This window comes from Magallana gigas, chromosome 4 (assembly GCF_963853765.1).
Source record: "Magallana gigas chromosome 4, xbMagGiga1.1, whole genome shotgun sequence".
NCBI classification, from domain to species: Eukaryota; Metazoa; Mollusca; class Bivalvia; order Ostreida; family Ostreidae; genus Magallana; species Magallana gigas.
Window position 1 is genome coordinate 44,618,441 of NC_088856.1, and position 27,737 is coordinate 44,646,177.

A 27,737-nucleotide genomic window follows, 5' to 3' on the forward strand; every position below is an offset into this window, starting at 1 on the left:
GCTTGATGGCATTTATTTTTACACACAGATCTAAGTTGGTAGTATTTTTAGGTGCATGTGTAGTTTTGGAAAAATTATCTATTAGATGTACTTAGTAAAATTACCAAAATAAGTGGTAAAGAAGATGAAGACAGTGTATTGACATTTTGACTTTAAAATGAATTGGTGCCGAATTCTTAGGCCATTGTTTGGAATAAGTTATGTAAAAGTTCTCTGCAAATGTTTGATGGATTTCTAAGATATCATCCGGAAAGTAGATGCACTGTGAGCAAGCTCACAAATGATACACCGCGCTAAGAAAATGTAATAACTCATGTGTGAGTATTTCTCTATTGGAAAGCAATGGATGCACCATTTTTCTAATAGTGACCTTGAACTTGTAAAAATGACCTTGGGTCATGACACACCCTCAGGTCATGAGCAATCTGTGTGTGAAATTAAAACTTTCAATGTTTCTCTATAAGAAAGATATAGACTGAACACAAATTTTGCACTTATCCTTTCTTGAACCTTGACCTTGAACTTTCCCAAATCATCTTGGGTCAAAATCTTGACACACCCTCAGGTCATAAGCAATCTTTGTGTAAAGTAAATACTTTTAATGATTGCATGATCTCCATAAAAAAACATTAACCGGGTATAATAGACCGGACGCAAGTTTTGTACTTCTAGTGACCATGAACTTGCCCAAATGACTTTGAGTCAGTCATGACATACTCTCAGGTGATAGGCGATCTTTGTGTGAAGTAGGAACTTTCAATGATTCTCCATAAGAAAGATATAACTCAGACACAAAATACGACATTTAACAGGAAGTTGACATAGAAATTTGTTCAAAAATGAATCCCACCATATGATATGCTTTAACAAAGAGTGTGTTAAGATTTCATGCATCTGTGATCATATATAAATAGCTGCTGAGAAATCTTTGACGAAAATTTGTTCTAAAATTTGGGCTTCAAATAAACAAAGCTGTCATTAAACATGAAGTTGGCGTCTGACTGGTACTAAAATAAATCCCATCATAAGGCATTACCCAAAGAAAGAGTGTGTTAAAATTTCAAGTATCTGTAATTAATAGTTGTTGAGAAAATTGTGTCAAACATTTATTACGGATACACACACATACCCAAAGACAGACACTGAAAGGTGAAAAGTATAGAGTTCCTTCAGAGCTGGGGTATAAAAACATGATAAAATTGCAACATGCATGTATTTAACTTCTAATTAAGAAGGTAACTCTTGGCCATGAGTCCCCCAGTGGAAGAGAACATGAATATAACACCATTTGGGCTTTTAATCTGTGGATGTCAGGGAACAAATAAATTGCATGTATACTTCATTTAAGCTATTCAAATTGCTCATAGTGGGTCTTGACCTCCCAAACTGATCACAGCAGAAAAATGACCTAACTAAAATTAGTGAAATATTTTCAACATTGGCAAATTAAGAATTAAAAAAAAAATCTTTTAAATTCAGTGTCATTTTAACATTGGGTGTAAAAACATATACATCCTAACGAGATGTGAGCATATTTTATTGTTTAAAACTTGATAGTTGATTTTTGTTTAATTTGAAATACCCTGTATGTGTAAAGTATTGTAAAACTTTACAGTTTAAAACCATAATAGCTCATGGCACAGCAGAACATGCCTCTAAATCTAGTTTGAAAGTGTAACATGAATAATTATGTACACTCTAGATTAATCTTACTTTTAATAATCATATTTAATAAAAAAATTAACTTAACATAGGTAATCACAGATTACAAAGCTCACCGAGACAAGGCATCACTTTTATGAGGATCAAGCAGGTTTGAGTGGTAGGAGATTTTTTTAGCATCCTTGATAATGGAGATTAGGCTCTGCATCTGAAGATACCTCTGCATTTCATTTATAATACAGTTAAATCAACTATGCAAGCTATCATCTATAAAACATGTTGCCTGTTCCAAAAAACTAAACCTCATCCAGCATCCCAAACCTATGGCTCAGATTCAGCATTCAAGCCTTTCAGGAGCAACAGTATCATTAGACGCATCATCCATACGAGTTTGGCGAATTTGGACCAGTAATAACTAAGATATCATCATCAGAGGGCACCTGTTTCGAAAACCAGCTCTATAAAATTTTAACCTCCTCCAGCATCCAAAACCTATAGCTCAGATTCAGCATCCATGCCTGTCAGGTGCATCAGTATCATAAGACACACCATCCATTCATCCATATGAGTTTGGCGAATTTGGACCAGTAATAACTAAGATATCATCATCAGAGGGCACCTGTTTCGAAAACCAGCTTGTCAGGTGCATCAGTATCATAAGACACACCATCCATTCATCCATACGAGTTTGGCGAATTTGGACCAGTAATAACTAAGATATCATCATCAGAGGGCACCTGTTTCGAAAACCAGCTCTATAAAATTTTAACCTCCTCCAGCATCCAAAACCTATAGCTCAGATTCAGCATCCATGCCTGTCAGGTGCATCAGTATCATAAGACACACCATCCATTCAAGTTTGGTGAAGTTAGGACCAGTTATAACTAAGATATATTTTTTAGCATCCTTGATATTGGAGATCAAGCTCTGCATCTGAAGATACCACTTCAATTCAATCATATTATAGTTTAATCAACTATGCAAGATTGAAAAAATACTATTATCTATTAAACATGTGACCTGTTCCAAAATACTTAACCTTATCCAGCATCCAAACCTATGGCTCAGATTCAGCATTCAAGCCTGTCAGGTGCATCAGTATCATAAGACACACCATCCATGCAAGTTTGATGAAGTTAGGACACGCAGTTACTTAGATATTGCTATCAAAAGGCACCTGCAACAAAAACTCTAACCTGCTCCAAAAACCTCAACCTCCTCCAGCATCTGAAATTTAGGACCAAGATTCAGCATCCAAGTCTTTCAAGTCCATATTAAGTAGGTTCAGATGCATCATCCATGCAAGTTTGGTGAAGATAGGACAAGTAATAACTTACCGTACTAGATACAGGACCTGCAACAAAAACTTTAACCAGGTCCGGACGCCGACACCAATGCCAACGCCAGGGGTATAGCATAAGCTTCCCTTGACTTTGTCTCGGTGAGCTTAAAAGGTAGTAGACCTGCACTACAGTAAGTAATGGCCGGCATACTCATACTTTACAGTCCTTATAGAAAGCAGTCAAAAACTGGACATATTTATGGAGTTTTGTTTACATGTAAATCAAATCATACTATGGTGCATTAAGTTTTTACCTATACTACATGTAGTTATCACTCAAAATGGAAAAAAAAAACATAACTTGACACATCAATTAAAGGTAATAGTTCATGTTCCCATCAACTGTATTATCTGCTCAAAGGCAGGGGTATCATCCAGCGCCACTGGACTCATTGTAGCTCATTTCAGAGTGCCCATGTAGACCAAGATATACCAACTACACGAAACAACAATAAACTTGAGCATGTATTCATGTACTGTACATCAGTGTCAAGTGTAAATTTATCAATTTATCAATTAAGACTTATTCCATTTTACAATTGAATCAAGAAAAGTTTTCTTGTTTTGTAAACTTCAACAATAAAATGAGCTTGAAATGCAATTATGGAAATAGTATTCTAGCTAATTAACTCTGTGTACAGTACAAATATACAAATACATGTACAATAATCTGAAAGCAGTATCATGCAAAAATATCAAAACAATACTTATGCAGTACCGGGTACTTCTCCAAACCATCACATATCAGATGGAATTTCCATAGACCAAGACCTGCATGGGTTCATCAAGACATCTGTCCTCAAGGTGTGCTGGAAATAACAACAATACATTAGATTGAAAATTGAAATTAAGACCTGAATGCAGAAACAATACTGCACTTGAAGTTTATTAAGTAAAGTGTAAATAAAGTACAAGTTGTATAAGTCAACTAAAAAATAAGGTGTAGGTCATGTTTAAATTATATATCAGAATGCCTTGCTCATTATAACCATGTAATTAGCTGGTATACCTATTTGATAACCATTAGTACATACTACGTACATTTAAAACTAATCCACACTTGCTATTTCTGGTTTTAACATTTTAAATAAGAAAAGTTGCTAAAAATACTTAATTTTTTGTGCAAAACACACCTGTTGACAGCAGACAAGTATATACGTGTGTATATATATATATACTGTATATATGGAGAAGCTACACAGCTCAAATGACTATGAGTAAAAAATGAACAACAACTATAATTAATGTAATTTTAAATAATCCTCATGTTAACTTATAACAAGCACACTGAGTAAAACTTACTTTATAAAATCATCCACTTTCAAAATCAAGTCAATGTCAGAAGGAGTACAAAGTACCAATCTTCTGAATGAGACAGATATATGATCTCGCTTCTAGGTAACCATGCTACGCTAAAGCCAGGAGCAATGTTTTACTTTAAGTGTCTGAAATTAAAAACAATTTTTAACTTCAATTTTAACAAATAAAATTGTTATCACTTTATTTCAGATAGGAATTTTAAAACACAAATAAAATTATTGCTTATCATCTCATTGTTTAAAGAACCCATGAATACATATGATACTTATTAATTAACGTGGTATGGGATTCCTCCATGTTGTGCCATACTATTTATCGAAGTAAACAATAAAATCAATTGAAATTTTATAACTTATTTCGTTCCCACAATTGTCACCTAACAGCGTAGTGCAGTGGGTTAGAGGGTTTACTACAAATCTTAAGTCATTATTTCGAATCCTGCTGGTGTTTTTGCAATTTTTACCTTTCCAAAAACTTTTAAAACATGTTTTTTGGTTAAAAATATTAAAATTTACAAATTCTAAACTTGTGAATGTATCTTAATTAAAATGTACTTTTATCCAAATTAATATTGACAGATGTCCCATAGCTTCGTAAGTGATTTTACTGCATTGTCAGTTATTTACAAAGTCAAGTTTATACAATCATTTCACACTCACAGAGAGAAATCCTGTGGCGTTCAGTGACCTCAAAGCCTCCAAATTGTGGGTCCACAAAAGATTCACACTATGCTGCAAAGGAGATTCGAATTAAGTCTTATCAGCAGCAGTGATTTGTGCTGAGGTCCAAACACTATTTCACTTTCAGTTTGTCTGAGTAACTGCATAGGAGACTTGATTAAAATCAACTCCTAAAAAAATGATATCAATAATGATACATTGTATTACAGTGTAACTTAAGTGTAAATCCCTCCCCCTTAGGCATAAATAACCACTTTTTTAGTGGTGACGGTCAGACAAGCACAGTTTTACAGGTACTCAATAACAAATATAACAGCATAATTCTTTTTTCATGCATTCACATTCTTCACATTTATTTCTATACTATCATTAAGGTATATTCATCAAATGGGTCTAAATGCATTGATTTTTTGGTACTTGAACATTTATTCAATACAGCAAATCTTCATATTAAACTTAAAGGGGCATGGTCACGATTTTGGTAAAAAATTATCTTTCCGATTTTAATGTTTACAATGCTTCAGTAAGGCATTTTCAACAGGCAACCAAAATTTGAGTGTCATTCGTTGAGTTATAAGCGAGTTACTGAGCTTGCAATTCATCGCTATGTAAACAAAGCTTTTGTTTACATTTTGAATGTTGAAGTGGAAATTCCAGTTTTAGACCTATTATGAATGTGTTGAACTTATAAACTATATATTTATGCTTAAAAAGAATTAAAAGATAGAGAAATCAGCTTGAAAATTATTTTAACAGGCATATTGAACCTATGTAAACAAAAACAGGGCACGAGCCTTGTTTACATGACAAAGATTTGTGAGCCCTTTATCTTGCTTATAACTCTACGACTGACTCTCAAATTTCATTTGATTATTAGAAATACATTTCTAAAACATTGTGAATAATAAAACAGTAAAATGGAATTTGAACAAAATCGTGACCATGCCCCTTTAAATTGTCAGATATTAAATATGTCAAGATCCTGTAATCAAGTGGAAATTTATAAGATAAATTAAATTCCTACCACTCAAAAATAATTTCATTGCTGGAGCTATGTGCTCAGCTTACTGACACTGCTAGAATTATGTCCTGTATTTATCTATTCTTTCATAGGCATTTTCTCTCTTTTTTCTTCTTAGATTCAATATTTTTGTTCGGATCAAATGGATTTTTTTCTGCTTTGGAAAATCTTTCAGTATTTCTGGATATCTCAGTATGAAGTTACGTATATCACTGGCAACTGTGAATAATCATAAAAACAAAGATTAACATTTTATAACAGCATAACATGAAGATTACATATAACAAGACTGAGTTTGTTTTAAAGGAGGAAAACTTTCTACAGTCGTCATTTCCATTAATTCAGTTTTAGGTGGAGGGTTATAACTTTGTAAAATTGCACGTGTTATTAATATACCAGTAACAATATATCATTAAATTTGTTATAATTGCATTTTTTATAACTATAAAAGTTTAAAAGGATTTGCAGAATTGACCATATAAAAGGGAAGGGGGGGGGGGGGGGTTGTATTGTACATGTATCTTTGAATTTAATCAGAATTTATAATAATTTATTTGTTACACCTAAAATTGCGAGTGAACAAATAAACATGGTATTCCATCTAACCGTGAAATAGTTTCTGTGTTATCTGTACATAGTAATAAGTCATCGACACTATTCACCGGCGGCATACCATTTCCCTCCTTTTTAAACTCAGAACGCTTCTGGCGTAATCCGATCGCTACATTAAATTCAAAATCCGATAACTCTAATTTGTTTATCATCAAGAAATTCTGCATCGCCAGCAAATAAAGTTTTCTTCAGTATAATAAAATACCTATTTGCTTACTATTTGGTTGATAGCAAGTTTAGTGTCTTCCTTGACAGCAACTTTTTCCCTTGTTTGCCTTATGAAATAGTTGCTGTCTTGGGGGACAATAAACTTGCTATCATTCTCATTGCCAGTTAATAGGGATATAATATCTTTCCTTACATTGTTTTTGTCCTCAAGAAAAGATAGGGACAGTTCATCAGAAATTTATATTTCATTTTTGATTTTTAGAAAAAAGCAGATTTTCAACTCCAGCCCTCTCTAATATTTACAACATCTTTCATTTCTGCTTCACAGATTTTTAACATTTAACAGCATTTTATCATTTTATCAACCACCAAGCATCCATCTGTTAGCTCTGAAATTGACAAAAGGAGGAGTTGTCCCAAAAATCTTTCATTCTCAATGTTTAATTGATCATTAATATGCACATGTGATAGTTAAGTCGAAGACCACAAAACTGTACAAAAAATCAGGAAACAAAAATACACTTTCATTAAATAGAATTAAACTTCATATATCAATCAAATAAGTAGTGTTAGTGCATAATTTAATCTGTTAGCCATGACTGTTTTGAAAAATATATGATAGACAGCCACATTGTCTTCATATTTTTTGATTGACACTTGCATACGGCGATTCCTCTAACACTACATATTTTCCTGAACTTGCATTTATAGCAAATATCATGATTTGTGAATACTGATGCTGTGTTATTGAAACAAATTGGAATAGATGGAGCGACGTCATATATCAATAGCAATTCTCGATCATAACGGTGATGAATTTAAACTAAGCAGTCGATATTTCTTCATTGTTCCGGGGTTTTAAGGAAAATATATCAAATTTACTAGATAATTACAGCAAAACTCGGTTATAATGAAGTCACTGGGACCTAAGAAATTACTTCGTTATATCCGTAATTCGTTATAAACGTATAAGAAATTAATTAAATTTACATAGCTGGGGATCCAAGATGACTTCGCTATATCCGTGAATTCGCAATATCCGTGTTCGTACTAAACAAGTTTTACTGTAATTTGTACAACATATACTTAGTTTCCTTCTGCTTTTTTTTAAATTGCATGCATGAATTACCATGCAGTTTTCCTTTGTTTCCAGGTTTAGATGTATCATTAATGTGACTGTTGAAGAAACGCTCAATCGCAGCATTCTCCTCTGCTGACCAGGTGTGTCTCTGGCCTTTGACTACTGAACTCCTGTCTTCTATTAAATAAAATAAAATACATTTCATTCATGTCTTTTTTTCCTCACTTTTTCCCTGAATGGTGATCGATTTATGTGTAACATTCTTGTCTGGTGATTGAAATGCTTTTCAGTAATTGAAATTATGTATTATATGTACATACTTTTTAATGATGATAGATCAATTATAGAATGCTTTCAGTGTAAAATAGTGCTCATATGCATGTCTACAGTAAAACACTATTGTAGCAAATATGCTCAGAATGAATTAAGTCCCAACATTTATACTGAATAAATTGTTTGTTCCTGCATGGATTATTAAATTTCTTACTAATACCTTCTTGGGATATGTTATCATCCTTGTAAGATGATTCTCCTGATGATACAGTATCCTCACAAATGTAAGAAACACTTTCAAATTTATCTTTCTTTGATCTTTTCATCAGACTAGGGCCAGGAATCTAAGAGAACATATAAAAAATACCTTGCATTTTTAATAAGTTTTTCTAACAAATAGGACCTAGTTATAGTTTAGAAATTTCATAATAAAAATAAGGATACTTGTACCGGTAATTGTATTACATATTTGAATCACTAATTAAAATTATTTTGGATTAATTGATAGTTACCTCGCTTTCTGAAAGGTCATCTTCAATTATGGTTCTCTTTAACCCTATAACAACAAATCATTTTTATGTTAAACTTTATCAACTGTCTGCCTTAAATTCAATATAACCATACACATGAATTATTTCAATTGCATTATTTACAATTAAATCTTTTAACTAAAAAGATCATATAACAGAATACAATAAGTATATAATAAGAGTTATTGTGTGGGGATGCATTATTTAGGAATATATAGTAAATGTAAATGAGAAGACCACATTCTACTAACCCTCCATTACTATATATACAAAACCTACGTTTTCTTTACCTGTACGAGATCTAAATCCAAAAAATATCAAGTTGTTGATTTGAACTGCTTACTTTCACTTTGGTTTCAAAGAAGTGAAGCGGAAGTAGTTATTGTCAAATTGTACATGAGATTTCTGTTTAAAATTGTGTTATTTTAACGATATATCAGAAAGTACTCAATTAATTGACTTGAAAACTACCAGGCTTTGTCCTTTTACATGTACCATATGCCAAATAGGTATACAAAGTTTGATAAATTTTCGTGCAAGGGTTTTCTTTAACTTGCTTCCAAGCTGAACACACATTCACACGCACAGCAGCGATGCTATATCCCCTTTGCAACAAGTTTCGCGAGGGGATAATAACAAACATTCAAACACACATTAAACTATTAACTCTAATAACTCACCGTAACGTTGTTCTGTCACGCTACTTTCGCTCTGGGTAATTGATAACTCTTACTCAGAAATTTCGATTGATAACTCGTATACAAAGTTGATGATGACATTGATTTAATGAAATAATAATTTGTAATAGTATTAATGGTTTGGAAAGGCATATGCATTTTTTATTTGTTATTTTACAGAAGTGTGCAATCTATGATTTTTAGTTTTAAACGAATTTTATCATAATGTATGCCCCCCTCCTTTATAATGGTGTAATTTTATTTAAGTTTTTGCATAAAGATTTGACCAAATAATATGACATTGCATTTGTTTTAATCTTTTACAATGAGGCATATTTGTGCAAAGGTTGAGGAAATTCTATTGGGAGTTTTTTTTAAAATTTACTAGAATATTGAAATGGAGTGCACACACACACACAAACGAACACACACACGCATGGTAGCGATGCTATATCCCCTTTGCAACAAGTTGCGCGAGGGGATAACAGGGGGCCCATGGGCCACATCACTCACCTGAGCAACAATAGCCATAAAAAAAATCAGCATTATGTAGTCATATGTATAAGGAACTTAAATTCTAGCATATCTCTCCACAAACACAAAATCAAAAGTAACAAAATTATCGTAAGTGATTTAATTTTCAGGTGACCCCTATCGATCTGCATGTGCAGATAATGTATTCCTGTATTCCAAGGGCTTGTATGAATAGTAAAATCACTTTACTTGAAAATTTATCATACACTTGACTTCATAAAAGCATTTCAAGTCACATGCTAATCTTACCCCTGACAAGACTGTTTGAAGAAAAGCGGTAGGTGAGAAACCGTGAGCTAAAAAGCTGTATACTTTTGCGTGAAGCGGTAGAGTTAACATGAATGCATATACATTAATTTAAAAACTTTTCCTACAATAAATTGTAACCTCCAATGTAACCCACTCTTATCAGGGCTCTACATTAACTTTTTTTCCTACTTGTCCATTCAGACAAGTGACCGAGACATTTACTTGTCCGAACTTCAATTTCACCTGCCCGAAAATTTTTCAATATTCAAGATGAAATATTGTCAACTTGAAAACTACAGTTCTGTTTTACTAAAATAAAGTCATTAATTGATTATCCTAGCTATAATTAATAACCTGACTTTTTAAAGGGAAACCCAAAGTGTCATTCCTAAATGTAACATTAAACATGATTTGTCAGCTGTAGCTTTGTTATGGCAAATTACAAGACAATTTAAATTTATCATCAGGTTTAAAAATACATGTAACTGTTATATTGATTTCTCAGCTAAACATGGAAAGTCATCATAGTCTATTAATGATGAATGAAACCTAGAATAAATTACATTTCTTTCCATAATCCTTTGTCTTTGCCACCTTTTCTTCCTTAAGGTACCTCACTACACCCAGACTTATACTTTTTAAGACACTATGTCACAAGATGGCAATCTAAGTATTTTGTTAAACAGTTTTTATCGTTCGATTCGGTTGTATATCGTCGTAGCTCAGTGGCTAAAGTAATGGATTTCTGAACTACAGATCATGAGTTCGAATCCGCCTGGAGCTTTTGTTCATGTTTACTGAATTAAATTTTTGAAAATGCAATTTTTCATCCAAAATTGCACATTTTTTGCCTGTTTGACTTAAATACTAATTCATATCCATTATGATATATATCATAATCAAGTAATTTTCTGCTGGTTTGAGAAAATATTCAAGGTGTAGTGAGCCACACCTTAACATGTGTGTTTGATACTTTGTGAGATCAATATTGATCAAAGTTGTTTGAAATTAGTGAATTTCAATCCCGATCAAGAGTTACTCAATTGCTTTGCAATTTGATGTCGGGATCAAAATTCAAAGTAACTAACCGATAAACTTATAACGAGACTATGGATAAACTTAATTATCACAAAACTTTCTTTTCTTTTTTAAATGTTGCAGACTTTTTAAAATCAAAAATGCACTTGTCCAGTCGGACAAGTGGCCAGCAATATTCACTTGTCCGTATATTTTTTTAACTGGTACCGGACAAGCGGACAAGCGTTAATGTCGAGCCCTGTACACCCAAAATATTAGGATTTTGATAAAAATTGAATCTACCTAACCTGAGGATGCTTCTTAACAACTTATATACTTTTCTGGCCAATTAGTTTTTGAGCAGAAGTTTTTCAAAGAATTTTTTCTCTTTTCTTTCTTTTGTTAATGTGTGACCTTTTTGTAGCCCTACCCATCCCCACCCAAATGGTTCATGATGTGAATAAACTTGGCTCTACCCTACCTGAGGATACTTTCATAAAGTAACATTTAACAGCCTTTCTGGCCAAATATGTTTGGAGGAGAAGGTTTTTTAAAATTATCAACAATTTTCCAATAATTTTTTATTATCTCCCCTTGAAAGAGGACATGGCCCTTCATTCAACAAATTTGAATCCCCTTTACCAAATCATGCTTTGTGTCAAGCTTATATAAGTTGAAGTTGGCCAAGTGATTCTGGAGAGGAAGTAAAAAATGTTAAATTTTAACTGAGCTAAATATCTATGTATTTAAGGTTCTCCGATTCTCAGCTTCAAAGTATTTTTTTTCATCATAATTTTTTTTTTTCTTTCAAACTTTATAAATGAAATAAAATGAAATTTTTAGATGGTATCCATGCATTTTACAAAGTTATTGCAAATTTGCTTAAGATGGATATAATGGAATTAATAAACATATATAATGAAAAAAAGTACCATTGCATCAGTGGCTTGAACTCTTTGCTGTCTTGAATTTGATTAGTAGATCTCTGTGGATCCACTACGCCAAGCATGCAGTTGCGTGACTGATAGTAATACTAACACTAGAATACTAATCAAAACTGTCTGTATAAAAGTCAGATTTATGGCACGAAACACTGCTGAGGATCGGAGATCATTAACATGAAGTTTTCAAAACACTTCAACAAAAATCAAATTATACAATAGAAAACCTTTTAAATTACCTGATGAGGGGGTTTTGCTTTGCTTTTGTATTTTGTTGTCTGAAAAAAAAAAAGCCATGGAAAGAAAAAATAGATCAAACCACATCTTGAGCGATTTACAAATTATCCATTTTTCAGACACAATACATGCATGGCCCGTACCAAACATTCTAACAAATGCTCATGAGCAGCTCATGAGAAGCACATGAGAATCTAGTAAGAAATGTATGCAAATTAGGGAGGAATTCATTTTGCTCATGTGCAGATTGTTAGTCTCTGTTAGGGAGGAAAATACTAACCAAAACGCACATGTGCAAAAATTTGCTCACCTGATTGCTCATGAGCAAAATTCTATTCGAATTGCTCACGTAAGCAACAGGCTATACAGATACATTTTCGGTAGATTTTTTTTCTAAGTTCAACTTTCTCACGTGAGCAAGATGTTAGGAAATTGGACTTAGTCAGTATATGCAGTATCAAAGTTAAATCAAAATGAAAAAAAAAAATTACGTCCTTTTTCCTCACGTAAGCAATTGCAAAATTTTGTTAAGTACATTTTGACACCCCCTCCCCCACCCCATTTTTTTTCGTGAACACCAAACTGTCAGGTTTTTTTTTTTTGGGTAACGGTATATTCTTTTTTTCCTAAATTCAATTATCACTCAACTTACTATTTAGATATGAGAATCTGACAAAACCGCTTGATATTGTGATTTTTCGTAAACTGTTTGTTTCTACTTTTACTTTTGTTTTAATGTAAAGTTACCCGCTAGTCTGGTTCTCGCTCCCGCCCAAAACAAAGTAACAGTCTAAGCTACGCGCGCGCTCATTGGTCGATTAAATGCCAGCCGCCAATTTTCATATTCGATTCCGCCATGTTGTCTACCATCACAGATGACGGTGAAATGAATTAAAAAGGGAATTATCTGATTCTGTACAGTACTACCGGTTGATAAGGTTAAAAACTACGTTGTCAATGGGGTAATCGTCAATGGAGTGTTTTAGTGTGTAAAATCTACGGCGTACGGCTGAACAGAGGAAGAATCTGAATGAATGAATCGAGTGCCAACACCCCCTGCATCTTCTGTATGAGTACTTCAAGTAAGTTGAGCATTAACTTGTTAAAATATATTCTTTGAATCACTTGAATGGCAGTTAAACGTGTTTGTAATTAGAATGAATATGAAACGAAATACTGTGATCTTAGCATCTACCTGACCATCGGGCAAATACCGGTGTATCGAATGTAATAAAACACACGTTATTTTTTCTTTGACATTTTACTTGACAATAATTTTTGAACAAATAATTCTAACTACATTTTTTTTTTATTATTAACACTGATTAACGATTTTATGACACTAAGAAAAGAGTTCATGTTCTTCTTGTGTAGAATCTGATAATATTAATAGTTGCAGTATTATATAATGATTTTCTTAAAAACTGCTTGAAATATGAAAAATTTTATCAATTTCACTGATATCAAATTTATTTATCTTTCAAATAGGCCTGCCCTGAGTTGCACAGACCTGAAGAAAACCATGAAAAGCTCGCTGATTTTATGAATGATGCAACAAAAAAAGTGAAGACGTAATTTAAGTAATGGAGAAGTTATACATGCTGAAGTCTGGTTGTGTCAGTTTGGATATTATTGTGATGTTCTGGTAGTCAGCTGTTTGTGTGGTTGTTTATGTGTGAAATCAGAGAGCATGTGAGACACGAGACTGCACTGTCAAAAAAAGGACATTTGGAATGTTGGAGACCAATGCTTCGATCGATTGTAATGCAGCCAGTGTTCGTGCAGCACTTATGAACTACTTTGTATGGTTAAATTGAACTTTGCCTACTGTGAACTGTGATTTTTTTTCAAAGTCCGTCTGTGTGCTACATTGCTTTGTGTGATCAAACTGCAATACAAGTTTCAACATGCCAGCATTTATTATTGGTAAACTTTCTAAAGATTTATGTAAATGTAATGTTAAACAATTAATGTATGAAATTGTATTTTTAAAATGACTGATGTAAATATATATTGATGATTTTAATTTCAATTTTTGTCCATTGTCTTTGAAGTGAGCAACTGTTGCACATGAGCCTCATGAGTCTCATAAGCCTCATGAGCCTCATGTGAGCAAAACTCTTAGTGAGCAGATCTATTCCTCACGTGAGCAAAAAATGCTTGTGTGCAGAATTTTTCTCACGTGAGCATTTTACCTAATTTGCATGTTAAATTGCACATAAGACTCACATGAGCAGCTCACGTGAGGAAATCTTGTTAGTCCTCACGTGAGCTGCTCATGAGCAATTTGTGAGAATGTTTTGGTATGGGGTATACCTTAATCATTTATAAATGACATAATTTTTTGTCAGTTAAATATAAATTTATAAATATCTGTAAATTAACTGTGATCTAGAACTTTACTTAAATTACACCAAAAAGGCTTACCAGTATCTGCAGCTAGCATTTTTAGTGTATTCATTATGCCTAGCCAAGCATCCTCTGTAAAAAATTGTTTTGCTTGGCATTGAACATCCTCATCTAAAACTAGATGTCTTCTCTGCTCCAACTCCTCTGGGTCAACAGTCACATGCTCCTCATCAATTTTGGTGTAGAAGTTTAGAACGTCCGGCAATGAAGTATCTGGTGCCATTAATTCAATAAATTCTGTAAAATACAATTAAAACATTTAAAAGATTTATGTCATTTGTGTAATTTCATATTATTACCCATACTTTCATTTTAAATACTGAAATCTGATTTATACACAGTTGATAATCCGTTCTATTACCCTCAGCGTTAGCAACACACTTGGCAACAGGTAACACAACGAAATGTTACATGCGCGTAAATTATGCGCGCACGGTTTGCTGTAGAATTCACGTCATTTCTGTGTAAAAAAGTAATAATTTTTCTAAAATTTAGACATTCAGTATAATAAAATAAATAGTGCCTGTTTGGGAGGATAACAGTTGAAATTGACAGCCCCTCGAAAACCATTGGTTGATACAACAACAGTAGCTCGACAAATGGAGAAAAATTAGCACTAATCTTTTAAAATCTCACATCAAACACACGCTACTTACATGCAAAAACTCCAATAAAATTCCTTAATTACTCTCCATACTAAACTTTTTTCTCTGCAACCACATTGACTTCTGACAGGGCCAGCCATTTTGATGATTTCAAAAAAGACTGATTCTGATTGGACCGTAAGGAATATTAACCAATGAAATTGAGTTTAACATTAGCTATCACAATGGCCGGCCTTGTCAGAAGTTGATGTGGCTGCAGAATAAAAGTTCAGTTTGGAGAGTATTTAAGGAAATTTATCGGAATTGGAGGATGTAAGTAGAGTGCGTTTGATTTTTGAAATTTTAAAAGATTAGTGCAAATGTTTCTCAATTTGTCGAGATACTGTTGCTGTCATAGGCAAAAACCCATCCTGAGCCCTAGCTGGACCGGTAAATGTCCGAGTAAAAATAAACTGGCGACTTCGAGAGAATAATGACGTATATATCTCCGCTATTTTAAGACCCATCAACATGAAATTCGGCATGATTGTATCTCAGACATCACTTTTCTGAAAACTACATGCATATTGCAAATGTTATAAAAATTATTTGATTTTTTAGGCTTTTGAAGAGAGCTGGTAGTTTTTTATCTGGGTCAGAGTTCGTCCCCTTTATTTATGGTGATACATTGAAATTAATGTTAAAACGTGCTTGGTCCCTGTGTATACAGGTAAACATTGGGATCTTAAACTTGGGGGGGGGGGGGGGGGGGGACTTCCACAAAACTTTGGGATATCCGGGAATCAAGATATCTAAAGTGGTTTTTAAAAAAAATCATTCCAAAGCTTCTGTATTTACATGTTTTTCAGTAACTCATGAATCTGAAGTGTGTTACTACACCAGTTGCATGGTTTGGTATGCCTATTAATTCCTTTTTTGCACAGATTCATAAGTTTGATCATCTAGTGAACAATATGGTTCATTTCTTAACTGTGTTAAATTGCTCATTTAATTTTAAAAGGATTTTTAATAATCTTCAACCTTCATTAAATGAGTATTTAACACTTGTTATAACTTATATTTATAAGGCCTGTTTACAAATTGAATCAAATTTTGGATCTAATCATCATCTTGATAAAAATAGATGTCAATATATATTTACAATTTTGAATCATTCTAAAAATTAAGTGTCATGAAAAACTTTTATGAAATTCTTCTGTGTCCAAGTCCTGGCTGCTATATTTTATCTAGTAGTGAACAAGAGCACAAAACTCACTAATAACCCTACACTGAATATACAAAACATCATATTTTTCGAAAAATAGAATGATCCATTTTATAGGGTGATGGAGTCTACTTAAATTTAGCAAAATTTTTTTTTTAAAAGTGTAAATAGGTCCACTTTGAAGAATTGGTAGAAAAATGACCGCTAGTTTGAATCAATAAATGGTTAAAACCAAAATTCTGAAAAATACAGTAAGCAACATTTAATTTCAAGGATCAATTTAACAACGAAATACTTAGGAATCATTAGATTTCGCGGTGGCTCAATTTTCGTGGAATTCGTGGGCACTGCTAATCCACGAATTAACATCCTCAACGAATAAATAAATTAAGACTGTAAAGTCATATTTACTTTTGTAAGTATCCGAGATTACACGAAATTACATCCCTACTAACCTGTAAAATTGGCCCCCCCCCCCCCCCCCCCCGAATTTTAATGATTTGACAGTACACAAAAATTGGTATTCAACGAATATTGATGAAACCACAGTGTAGTGGAAATCTTTACATTGCGGAGATAGAAAAAATAGAAAATAATGAAAGATAGGTCGCATCTGACCTTAGTTTTTAAAAACTATTTCATCAATAAATGAAACATACCAGAAAGAACTTCGACTCCGACCTCTCTGGCACCTGACTTCTTTGAGCTTGAAATGGCTGAAAAATAAATACTTGAAATTTAATCCATATCATTAAAATCAAAACACCACTAATGTTCATGATATGATTTAATTCTATGCTCTATCAAAATAAATTATTGCCGGTTATCTGTAAATAGTGATAGTAGACTTCGTTTAATAGATGAATAACAAACTTACATGTACAATAGTTGCCTTCCAACTGATTAAGAAATTTCCCAACTTGTGTGATTGTTTTCATTGCCGGAGGGCACTGATAAACATTTTCGTTCATTTGTTTTGAATGTCCAAGATGTTTATAAAACATTTCTCTCTCATTTGGGGACACATCTAACAGAGCATATGAGGTTGCAACATAATGCCTCATATCAGTTGCACTTATGTTGCGCTCCAGTCCTGCTTTCCTGCATAAATTATTAACAGCAATCCACCCTGAAGCATGATTTTTTGAATGCTTTATGTTTGGAAATGCATATGTATTGTCCTCATTAATTTCTGCTCCTCTGCGTACTTCATAATCCGTTAAAATTTTCATTGCTTGCCAACAGTCTTTTGGTATGAGAAGTGGCACTAGCTTGGTTACCTTTGAAGCATGTATGTAGGCAATTTTGTTTTCACATAGAAGCTTTTTCTCTATGTCATCTTCAACATGCTCCACCTTTGCTTGGTCTATCCAAACACCTTGAAGGGCATCTTCCCAATCTTTGACTGTCATTCTGCTTGGCTCGCCCCCTCTTCTGGCATTAAACAGGGTTAATCTGCAAACAACAGCATCTCGTAGCTGACTGTATTTTGAATAGTCAAAAGTCTCATACATATCTACGGAGAGACTGTCAATAATTTCCTTTGTGCAGTCTCTTAATTTCTCTATTTCCTTTTCACTTGGCAGTCTAACTGGTCTTCTTAAATCAGACTGTCTCTTTTTTACGACTGATTCTTCTGCACTAGCAAAAAAGGAAGGCCAAATCAGTTGTAAAACAGAGATGAATTTTGCCATTTCTTCTGCTTTTTCATCCTGTTTCATTAACAGGTAATTTGCTCTCATAACCTTGCAGACATCACTTATGAGATAACGCAGAGAAACTTTCAGGCCATTTTTCACTGCATTTGTATCTTTGTCTGTGGTAATAGAGCAAATGGCCTCTTGAATATAGAGAATGAAATCTCTATCAAACATTTGGCTGCAAGAATTCAATTCTATAGATGGGTTTTCCTTTGCAATAATTTGTTTAAACTCCAAAAATAGGCGAGCTAGGCGTCTTAGATTAGACATAAGAGATGACCTTTTTTCTGTTCTCTTCTCAGTGCCCTCAAAGTTTTGGAAGCATAGATATCCATATCTTTGGATCCAATCATCAGATCGAATGACAGCTGAAATTTCAGTTTCTTGGAAACGATTTAAAATCTCTTCTACATAAGAGTTTGAGAAGTTTGGCTGACTTAACAGTGTGATGTTAAATGTTGCAGGGTAGTCAGTAGTACCTTCTGCAGAAGAACATCGTTTCTTATGTCTGTTAATTATGTTCCTATGATAGAATCCTTTACAAAGGGAACACATTGCCAATGCACCCCTCCCTTGATTTCGCTCAACCAAAATCTTGCTGTAGTCTGGATTTTGTTCCTTAAGAAGATTTTTATTTGCTTTAAAAATTCCTTCTTTTTTCAACTTCTGAAATTCCCTGTTTCTTAGCTCCTTTGGTAACGCCAATGCTGCTTTAACACTTTCTTCCATCTTGTGTTTTCTTGTTATGTGGTCTGTGAGTCGAGAGGCCAGCATACCACAAAACGGACATGGTCTTTTTGGTTTGGATTTTTTCAATTTGGTTTGATCACCTTTAAATTTAAATAGCATAAAACAATTTAATTCTGGTTGCAATGCACTTTTTGATTGGCTAGAATATCTCTTATATTGAATAAAGAATGTTGATTATGATAATTTAAGGAGGTATATATTAACTTATACTTGGTATATATGTCCATTCATAAATTATGGAAAAAAATGAGCATGGTTTTATAAATATATGCAAAAACTTGAATAAATTGAATACAAAAAATCATACAATTTACTTTTAATTTTAAAAATCATTATTCATAAATTTTAAGTTCCAGTATATAAGCAGCCTTGGTTACTTGTCTGATGCATCTCAGATACAGTGTCAATTAGATGATAAAGATTTAAACATAGTGTTTAAGGTACAGAATTCCCCCTCCTTTTTTACTAAGAGAGTGTTAACATCAGTGCTTACTTTCGCATTTTAGACCTACAAACTCTTCTGAGAACATTGACTTTTAAAAACTTCTCTGAGAATGATGCGTAGTGAATGAAACATTATGGGGTACATTATAAGAAGTAACATAAATGAACAGTCCTATGGGCCACATTGCTCACCTGAGCAACAATAACCATAATGAAATCAGATTAAGTAGTCATATACAAAATATTTAGACAGTGTAATAGAATAGTTCCGGTATACAAAGATTTTTAAATTTTTCTCCAGATATTCTTATGTTAAACATTAAGCCCCATTTGTAACAGGGTGTTTTTATAGTCATATCACATATATAGTATTGCAGTTCTCAAGAAGATCTTAAACATTTGTTCATATATTTATAAACCTTCATCAAAAATTGTATAAAGGCCACAGTATAAGCAACTGAGAATCAGCAAAATATCAAGATGCTCGCATATAGGAAGAAATCACTTGTCTTATAGCATTTGAGTTTTTTGGAATAATTTCAACTTTTTCCCTTTGTAAGAATTGGAAGTCCTTCCTTACCTCAGAAAATCACGATTTTGTTAAATTTGATTCTTCACAATCAGTGGATACTTTCATAAAAGTTACAGTGATTCATTTGTTAGAAGAGGATTTTAAAAGATTTTTCTCTATAGAAATTCCAATGTACATGTATGAATTTAATCTACCCCCCCCCCCCAACATTGTGTACACTACTAGAGGATGCTTCCACACAAGTTACAGCTTTATTGGCCAGTTGGATTTTTATATATATTCTAAGTAAAAATTTGACCCCCCCCTTTGTGGCCCCACCCTACCCACAGAAATCATGATTTCTACACTACCCAAGGATGCTTCCACACAAGTTACAGCTTTATCAGTGTAATGGTACTTGAGTAGTTGAGAAAAGATTTTAAAATATTTCCCCCTATAAATTCAAATGAAAAAAAATTGACCTCCCTTCACTCTCACTGTGACCCCACCTCACCACTAGGGGTCTTGATTTTAACTTACTTGAATCTACACAACCTGAGGATGCTTCCATACAAGTGACAGCTTTTCTGGCCAACTGGTTATTGAAAAGAAGATTTTTCTCTATACATTTCTATGTAAAAATTTGACCTTCCATTGTGGCCCCACCCTACCCCAAATGATCATGATTTGAACAAACTTAACACTTCACTCCTGAGGTTAGTTCCATTAAAGTGTCAGCTTTTCTGTCCAAACAGGTTTTGAAAAGAAGATTTTAGAAAGATACCAACAGTTTTTCAATTAATTCTTTATTATCTCCCTTTTAAAAAAGGTGTGGGCCTTCATTTTAACAAACTTCACTTCACCCAATATTATTAATGTTTTGTGCTTGGTTGAAATTGACCCAGTGGTTCTGAATAAGAAAATTGAAAATGTAAAAAGTTTATGGATTGATGAACAGACAGACAGACAGATGAATGGACAGACAGACGACAGACAAATGTGATCAGAAAAGCTCGCTTGAGCTTTCAGCTCTGGTGAGCTAAAAAAAGCTTAGTAGCATTTTTACAATTATTTCGTCGATGTTCGGAATATGACAGTTTCCTATATACAGTCGCACCTGTTGTTACGGCCACCTTAAATCAGCGGCAACTCGCCATTAATGGCAAGTTTCAATCCCGCCCATTTAGTACGTATTTCACTATATTTTAACTAATTTAAGCGGCCACCTGACTAACGCGGCCAGCAGCCAGTGTTTTTAGGTCCCATAGTTTCAACATGCCTGTTTTCAACGGCCATTTTGTCTGTTTTGTCACATGACTTCTGACTCTGACATGTGACCCCTTAACAAAAGAAGCCAAACTTCGACACCTGATAATGAATTTATGACAAATAATTGAGTGTGTAATTTGATCATGAAGTCTGTGGGGATTTAATGAGATAATTGATTACAACACCTGTTTATATATCTACATTATTTTATTTATATACTTCATTACAAAGGTATTGATTGGCCAGTCTTGCGCTTAACAGCTTAACATGTACAACAATTTGATGACAATATGCATATTTTTTTCTAAAAAATGTCTTTGAGAGAATTAAAAGGGTGCTTATTATACATCCCAGTGGAATTTTGACACTTTGTTTTAAGAGGTAAAACATTGCATGGCTATCGTAGCTAACTACATAGCCTTTGTACGGAAACTACATACCTGCTGGATTTTGATGGTCTGCCGTTGGTTCATCCTCAGCTGCAAGATTCTTATCACTGCTTAAGGAAGACAACTTCCTGCCAAGATTTGCCTGCAATTGTAATTTTTTAATCAAGTGAAAAAGTTTGAGATCATTTGAGCTTTTAAAATTTGGTATGTCATATTCACAAAATATTCTAGTTTAATAAGCTAACACAAGTGTCATATAGTCTGTTTCTTATAAAATTTACAACATTTTATGTAATGAAGCAAATTAACATGATGATTAAGAATGAATGGCCAAAAGACCAAGCCACTGACCCCAAGGCACCAATTTACAACTCCCCTATAATGACCCCCCCCCCCCCCCCCCACAAAAAAAAACACACACACATTTTGCTTTATTCTTTATTTCTATTTGATTAATGATCTCTGATGCTCGGCCATTATTAACTCTAAATTATCTACATTTATGGCTGAGCATCAGAAATCATATCTTTTTTAATTCATACCGTAAATCTGCCTTTTATATAGACAAATAAAATTATTCTTTCGATGTAAATATTACGATCAATTATTCAACACAAGAGGCCGATGGGCCACATCGCTCACCTGAAGAACAATACGTATTTTAAAAAAATCAGTTCAATGGAGTCATAATACAAACTATCAGGACAATGTAGGATAATACATGTAGATCCTGTATAAATAAAAATCAATTTTCCCCCTGGATATTCTTAGAATTATCAAAAAGATTTTTAACAATTGTTTATGTATGTGATATAAACCTACATCAAACTCTGAACCCCTTGTAAGGCCCAAGGATCATTCAGAGGCCAAAGTCTAAACAATTTTAAAAAATCACCTGGCAGATTAGTTTCTGAGAAAAAAATTTATAGGTTTACTCTATATATTTCTATGTAAAACTTCGATCCCCCCCCCCCCCCCCCAAATTTCACAACTCAACTTTTTTGGCTGAGTAGTTTCTGAGCTTTTGAAAGATTTACTCTATATTTTCCTTAGTTTCTGAGCTTTTGAAAGATTTACTCTATATTTTCCTATGTAAAAATCTTATCCCCCATTGTGGCCCCAACCTGACCCCAGGGTCATGAATTTCATTACTTTGAACCTACACTACCTGTTGAACCGATATCAAATTTACATTGTTAACATTGCCGATATTTTATTTGCCATTTACATAGTCGACATGATGTTGACTTGATGTCGATCAACATTGCAATGTCGAATCGGTGTTGTTCAACATTGCGATATCAACAATGTGAACGATGTAAACAGAAAAGAAGGCACACGATGTAGACACGATGTCGACGATGTAAACAGGATATTAGAGGGACCATGTAGTCACGATGTTGACTCAATGTCGATCACCATTGGAATGTCGAATCGATGTTGATCAACATTGCGATATCAACAATGTCGACGATGTAAACAGGATATATAAGAGGTACCATGTAGACACGATGTTAACTCGATGTCGATCAACATTGCGATGTCGACTCGATGTTGGTCAACGTTGCGATATTGACAATGTCGACGATGTAAATATGATATTAGAGATACGATGTAGACAGGGTGTTGATTCGATGTTGATCAACATTGCGATGTCGATATGTAAACAGGAAAGAAGGAACATGATGTAGACACGATGTCGACTCAATGTTGGTCAACATTCGATAACGACAATGTCGACGATGTAAACAGGATACGATGTAGACAATGTCTACACGATGTTGATCAACATTGCGTTGTCGACTGTGTAAACAGGAGGTAAGATGTAGACACGAAGTCTACAGGATGTTGATCATCACTGCAATGTCGAAGGTGTAAACAGAAGAGAAGGCACACGATGTAAACACGATATCGACTCGATGTCGATCAACATTGCGATATCGATGATGTAAACAGGATATAAGAGGTACGATGTAGACACGATGTTGACCCGATATCGATCAACATTGCAATGTCGACGATGTAATCAGGAAACAAGACACACGATGTGGACACAATGTCGACTCGATGTTGGTCAACATTGCGATATCGAAAATGTACACAGGATATATATGGTACGCTGCAAATGCAAATTTAAAAATTATGCTAATATGATATTAACACAATGTCTACTCGGTATTGGCCAACATTGCGATGTCGACAATATTGATAAAACATCGTTTATTAGACACACCTCGGGTGCCTAAGGGAAGATGTCGAAAATGTGAAAAGTTTACGGACAAAAGAACAGATGGACAACAGATAAAATGTGATCAGAAAAGCTCACTTAAGCTTTCAGCTCAGGTGTGCTAAAAATGATTGGCTTAGTGTATCCATGAACATCTACTACATCAAGGGGTTTGAGCAACCAATGCATTACGGTACAACCATTTCTCTTTACTAAAAAAACTATTTCTTTTTTAGCAAGAGATCGAAATTTTACAAACATTGAAACATGTCATGCATATTTACGCCTTGACAATTTCAGTTCTTTATTGATTCTTATCTAATGATATACAGCATTACAGATATTTCTCATTATTAAGGTGTTGTAAGAGTGCATTAGAATAAGGACTGATGTATTTGCTTTGACATCAACTGTGCAAATAAACGCTACAGAATTATTGCTGTAACTATACATATACATATTATTAGGGATGTCAACGAGTACCCGGTTAATCGGGTACTCGATCGACCGTCCGAGTATCGAATACTAAAATTGTTACTCGGTTACTCGGATGTAAATATTTTAATATTTCTTAGTTTATTTAATAATGCATTAAAACATCGGTTTTAAAACTTAAAATGTCCATTGCACTTGTACATACAGTAATTAGGATTTCTTACGCCTCTAAATATGCTAAATTACCGTTATCGCCTGTGGCAGTGTTTATATAGTAATTATCGTGACCAAGCACCTGTTACCTAGCTTTTCTCACCTTTGGCTGTCTTCTACCCTTATTTTTGGCTTACTTTAATGATTTGTTTTCACTGAACATCGTTGATAAAGTCTATTATAAAATTAGATAGCACACAGTAGAGAAATTGAACAGACCTAAAATGCCGCCACTGACTTCAAAGGTCTGGAAATACGAAGTGCTCATAATTCTTACAACAGAAACACACTTACGGGGAAACCTCCCATTAGATCATGTGGTTTTATTTCTACAAAAGTGACCAAGGTTTTACAGTTATCAATGTACTTGTTCATATTTATTTACACTTTTACCGAGTACCCGGGTACTCGATCGGAAAAAACGTCCGAGTAACCGAGTACTAAAAATTGACCGATTTGACATCCCTACATATTATTATACAAATATTGACTGTGGTTGAGGACAACATTGGTTATATTAGCCCTGAGGGATAAATATTGCCCGACGCGAAGTGAAGGGCAATATTTTCGTCCCAAGGGGGCTAATATAATCAATGTTACCCGAAAAACAGTCAACATCTGTTTTGTTATATGAAGAAACAAACCAAAATTGAAGAAAGTAATTGAAAACAGATCGCCATAATTTTCTCAGTTCAACAAAGAATTCACGAATTCAATTTTGTGCAAAGTTCATTTCCAAAATATCCTCAGCATCAAACGGTCACTTGTGATATTCCGCCGTCCGTAAGAATTAACATACAAATGTTCTACCTGATTTTACTTCACAGTAATTCGCAAATCCTTATATCTGATCAGGTATAACTCAGGTAAAACCGTGCATCCTCGCGATACAGATCTCACCTTGTCCACACTGTCGCGGTACTGTGAAACCAGTCCCAGGTGAACTCTTCTTGTTTTTAACGCGAGTTACCTCCCCCAATTTCTTCTCATATGGGAAATATGATTGAGAGAATTAATGAATATTAATTCATATTCCTTTATTTTATAAAAGGAGTTGATTGTTACAATTAATTATTATTACCGTATTTTCCAGACGACTTGTCGATGCGGATGACTCGTCGAATTGCTCATTTTTAGCCAAAATTTTAACAAAATCCTACGATACGTCGATTCAGACGACACGTCGAACTTATCGCTTCAAAATGGTGTATAAAACTGCAGTAACATTATCAGTGTATGATGCCACGATGTCCCCGATATTGCTACCAATTATTATTAATGATTAACATTTAAGCAATTACTCTTTATACTTATGCATCATATTTTCAAATACTGACAACATCTACAAAGTCGCTTGCATTGTAAACAATTCCCGATATTGCGTGTTATGCAAAATTAAACTTACTTTGACAAAAATATTTTATTCCCATGCATTAAAATAATCACCCACTCTGACCATCGCCAGTGTATTCGCCATTACGTAACCAGCCACCCATCGATCCCCCCCCCCCCCCCCCCAAATTTCACAACTCAACTTTTTTGGCTGAGTAGTTTCTGAGCTTTTGAAAGATTTACTCTATATTTTCCTTAGTTTCTGAGCTTTTGAAAGATTTACTCTATATTTTCCTATGTAAAAATCTTATCCCCCATTGTGGCCCCAACCTGACCCCAGGGTCATGAATTTCATTACTTTGAACCTACACTACCTGTTGAACCGATATCAAATTTACATTGTTAACATTGCCGATATTTTATTTGCCATTTACATAGTCGACATGATGTTGACTTGATGTCGATCAACATTGCAATGTCGAATCGGTGTTGTTCAACATTGCGATATCAACAATGTGAACGATGTAAACAGAAAAGAAGGCACACGATGTAGACACGATGTCGACGATGTAAACAGGATATTAGAGGGACCATGTAGTCACGATGTTGACTCAATGTCGATCACCATTGGAATGTCGAATCGATGTTGATCAACATTGCGATATCAACAATGTCGACGATGTAAACAGGATATATAAGAGGTACCATGTAGACACGATGTTAACTCGATGTCGATCAACATTGCGATGTCGACTCGATGTTGGTCAACGTTGCGATATTGACAATGTCGACGATGTAAATATGATATTAGAGATACGATGTAGACAGGGTGTTGATTCGATGTTGATCAACATTGCGATGTCGATATGTAAACAGGAAAGAAGGAACATGATGTAGACACGATGTCGACTCAATGTTGGTCAACATTCGATAACGACAATGTCGACGATGTAAACAGGATACGATGTAGACAATGTCTACACGATGTTGATCAACATTGCGTTGTCGACTGTGTAAACAGGAGGTAAGATGTAGACACGAAGTCTACAGGATGTTGATCATCACTGCAATGTCGAAGGTGTAAACAGAAGAGAAGGCACACGATGTAAACACGATATCGACTCGATGTCGATCAACATTGCGATATCGATGATGTAAACAGGATATAAGAGGTACGATGTAGACACGATGTTGACCCGATATCGATCAACATTGCAATGTCGACGATGTAATCAGGAAACAAGACACACGATGTGGACACAATGTCGACTCGATGTTGGTCAACATTGCGATATCGAAAATGTACACAGGATATATATGGTACGCTGCAAATGCAAATTTAAAAATTATGCTAATATGATATTAACACAATGTCTACTCGGTATTGGCCAACATTGCGATGTCGACAATATTGATAAAACATCGTTTATTAGACACACCTCGGGTGCCTAAGGGAAGATGTCGAAAATGTGAAAAGTTTACGGACAAAAGAACAGATGGACAACAGATAAAATGTGATCAGAAAAGCTCACTTAAGCTTTCAGCTCAGGTGTGCTAAAAATGATTGGCTTAGTGTATCCATGAACATCTACTACATCAAGGGGTTTGAGCAACCAATGCATTACGGTACAACCATTTCTCTTTACTAAAAAAACTATTTCTTTTTTAGCAAGAGATCGAAATTTTACAAACATTGAAACATGTCATGCATATTTACGCCTTGACAATTTCAGTTCTTTATTGATTCTTATCTAATGATATACAGCATTACAGATATTTCTCATTATTAAGGTGTTGTAAGAGTGCATTAGAATAAGGACTGATGTATTTGCTTTGACATCAACTGTGCAAATAAACGCTACAGAATTATTGCTGTAACTATACATATACATATTATTAGGGATG

General features: G+C 34.1%; 1 protein-coding gene across 1 annotated transcript; it reads right to left on the bottom strand.

Moving 5' to 3' along the window:
- Positions 1-1,267: 1,267 nt before the first annotated feature.
- On the bottom strand, positions 1,268-19,088 carry LOC136274844 (uncharacterized). Its single transcript, XM_066082550.1, has 11 exons — positions 17,440-19,088; positions 17,222-17,278; positions 14,772-14,990; positions 12,347-12,385; positions 8,672-8,715; positions 8,380-8,503; positions 7,935-8,063; positions 6,029-6,244; positions 4,984-5,055; positions 4,307-4,449; positions 1,268-3,813 (listed from the first exon to the last, which is right to left on the bottom strand). The coding sequence occupies exons 1-8, from the start codon at positions 19,034-19,036 to the stop codon at positions 6,087-6,089; spliced, it is 2,367 nt and encodes a 788-aa protein (XP_065938622.1). The 5' UTR covers positions 19,037-19,088; the 3' UTR covers positions 1,268-3,813; positions 4,307-4,449; positions 4,984-5,055; positions 6,029-6,086.
- Positions 19,089-27,737: the final 8,649 nt, after the last annotated feature.